This window comes from Rhinopithecus bieti, unplaced genomic scaffold (assembly GCF_001698545.2).
Source record: "Rhinopithecus bieti isolate Rb0 unplaced genomic scaffold, ASM169854v2 scaffold_35001, whole genome shotgun sequence".
Classification (NCBI taxonomy): Eukaryota; Metazoa; Chordata; class Mammalia; order Primates; family Cercopithecidae; genus Rhinopithecus; species Rhinopithecus bieti.
The window spans coordinates 658,463-661,054 of record NW_016815023.1 but is presented as its reverse complement, the minus strand read 5'-3'; the positions used below and the strand labels follow the sequence as shown (position 1 = coordinate 661,054).

Genomic DNA, 2,592 nt, shown 5'->3' with positions numbered 1-2,592 from the left:
AAAAAAAAAAAAAAAAAAAGAAATAGTATATTAGAACTATTCTAGTTGATTTAGAGCAACGTACTCAAGGCATTTTTGAATAAGGAAAGTTAGATGAAGAAGAGTGTATATTATCTAATCTGTACAGTCAATTTTAAACTCCTTATCAATTGCATATGCATGTGTGTGTGTGTGTGTAATTACATGATCCTGAAGTATAACATAAAAGTACAAACACAGCGTTGTTAACATAGGTTAACAGTTTGGCTGACAGAGGAGCAGTGAATCTGGATGAGTTGGAGAGAAATGGTGGAAAGAGGTAAGATTGGAGAAGAGTTGGGTGAGGAATAGATAATTAACTTTTACTTTATAGATCTTTGTACGTTTTACTTATTAAAACAAGCATGTGTTAAATCCATAATTCGAAAAGTACATCTATAAAAGAACCCTTAAAATATTGAGTTAAATTAAACTTTTTTGAACACTCCAGGGGTTTGAATGGTGGCTTCCCAAAAGATATGTTGACCCAGAACCTATGAATGTGACCTTTTTCGGAAAAACGGTCTTTGCAGATGAAATTAAATTAAAATCTCCATTGGAGATCATCTTGCAAAATCCTAAATCCAGTGACAAGTGTCATCCTAAGAGAAGAGAAGAGAAGGGGAGAAGACACACAAAGAGGAGAATGCTATGTGAAGGCTGAGGGAGAGACTGGACTGAGAGCCACACGCTAAGGACTGCAAAGAGACACCAGAAGCTGAAATGGGCAAGAAGCAGAATCTCCCCTTAACCTGCTGCAGGGAGTATGTAGCCCACCTGATACCTTGATTTTGGACTTCTGACCTCCATAACTATGAAAGAATAAATTTCTGTTGTCTTAAGCCAGTAAATTTGTGGTAATTTGTTACAGTGACCTAGGAACTTAATACAAATATGAAACCTTTATTTCAATGGAAATTTTCTGTGAGTTCCAACATGTAAAAATATTAGAACTACTCTGGCTCATGAATGAGACATCTTGCCCCACCATTCCCACCCTTGTGTCACCACAGAAACACTAGTGATACTTGGATCACAGCTTGAACATCACTGATTTAGTCCAATCACCTTTCTGTACAGAAGAGAAGAGTGGAACTTGAAGAATGTTTCCCATCTTTTGATAAGTTAAGAAACTCGAAGGAACCTTATGCCCCTTTCTGAATTTGTTGCTTGTAAGGCTTAGGATCATTTTAAGTATCTTATGACAGGTTACTTTAGTTCTGTTAGGTCTCCCTATTTTTATACTTTTGACACATTCATTTCACTGCCACACAATCATTTTTGTAAAGTTTTATTCATGTTTTTCCTTAAGTTTCCATTTCCTTTGGAAAAGATTTTTCATAACTCATTGGTTTCTTGTGGACAATCCCCAGATATGCACCTTTCACTCCTTTCACTTGAGGTATGTATCCCTCATGAATTCTTAGCTCTGTTTCTCTGCTCCATCATGTGACTATACTAAGCTGAGAATTCCCCTGACATCACTGGATGCAATGGGACCAGGGTATAAAAACACTTGAGAAGGCATGACATTTGTGGTGCAGAAATAATGAGTACAGCCTATGTGCAATGAAGAAAAACAAAGAGACTGAATGCTGAGCAACTGCAGTTAAGGTACCACGTCTCACAGTAGGGCACCAGGTTTATGCACAATGGGTCAGGCTCATTCCTCAACATGGATGATTCTTTATTTCTGAAAAAAAAAAAAAAAAAAAAAAATCCCACCTTTCCTGAAACAGCATTGCAAGGCAACTGAGGCTCCAAAGGCTCTGATGAGTGAGATGAGGTGCAGAGAGTTGAGAAAGACCACCACTGGGTGTTATCACAGCCATCATTTTGCAAGACTTATATGGGTCATTGCATGTTTGAGATCAACATATGTTTTGTGTAGTGGAGAACAGAATTAATTACATCTGTAGAAGAAGTTTATAAAGACCTTCAACTTGACATTTTTGCAATCACACACACAGATACTATGAGAATTTTGAACAATAGGCTTCAAAAACCATGATTGTTACATATTAGCATGGAGCACATGGAAAACAAAAGGTAAAGAGACAATGAAAAATAAGGATGACCAAGACAGAAATAAACACAAAAATGAAGAAGGTGGAGATTATTCTGTTTATTGTAACTAAGGGTTTTATATACAGAAATATATCAATTCTTATATATTTATAACTAATATATGTTTTACATATTTATAATTGTGAGCATATTTGTAGTTTGTGATACACACACACACACACACATCATAACTCTCATTGTTGGGTTTGAAGATGGCATAAGTTTGTTCCAAATATTTCAGGGGACATATTTATAAAAAATTATTTGTTGTTTATCTGATGTTCAAATTTAACTGGGTATTCTGTGATTTCATTTGCTAAATCTGGCAACCTTTTTCTTAAGAAGTTAATTTGTGTTCTATTTTTAATACGGAGGCCTTTTTTACTTCTCAGTATCTAAGTAAAATTGGTGTAATGCCCACTGTTTCCACCTGTGGAAGTCCCAAGAGGTCTTCATATTTCTAAAAAGTTTACCAGGAACTTGTATTCATAGGTTTCTCCAGGTCTT

At 35.7% G+C, this 2,592-nt stretch overlaps 1 protein-coding gene across 1 annotated transcript; it reads right to left on the bottom strand.

Moving 5' to 3' along the window:
- Positions 1–1,325: 1,325 nt before the first annotated feature.
- Positions 1,326–1,853, bottom strand: LINC02903 (long intergenic non-protein coding RNA 2903). The gene is given in 3 exon segments (XM_017852928.1): positions 1,326–1,442; positions 1,444–1,580; positions 1,751–1,853. Coding segments are annotated over 3 exon segments (357 nt in total).
- Positions 1,854–2,592: the final 739 nt, after the last annotated feature.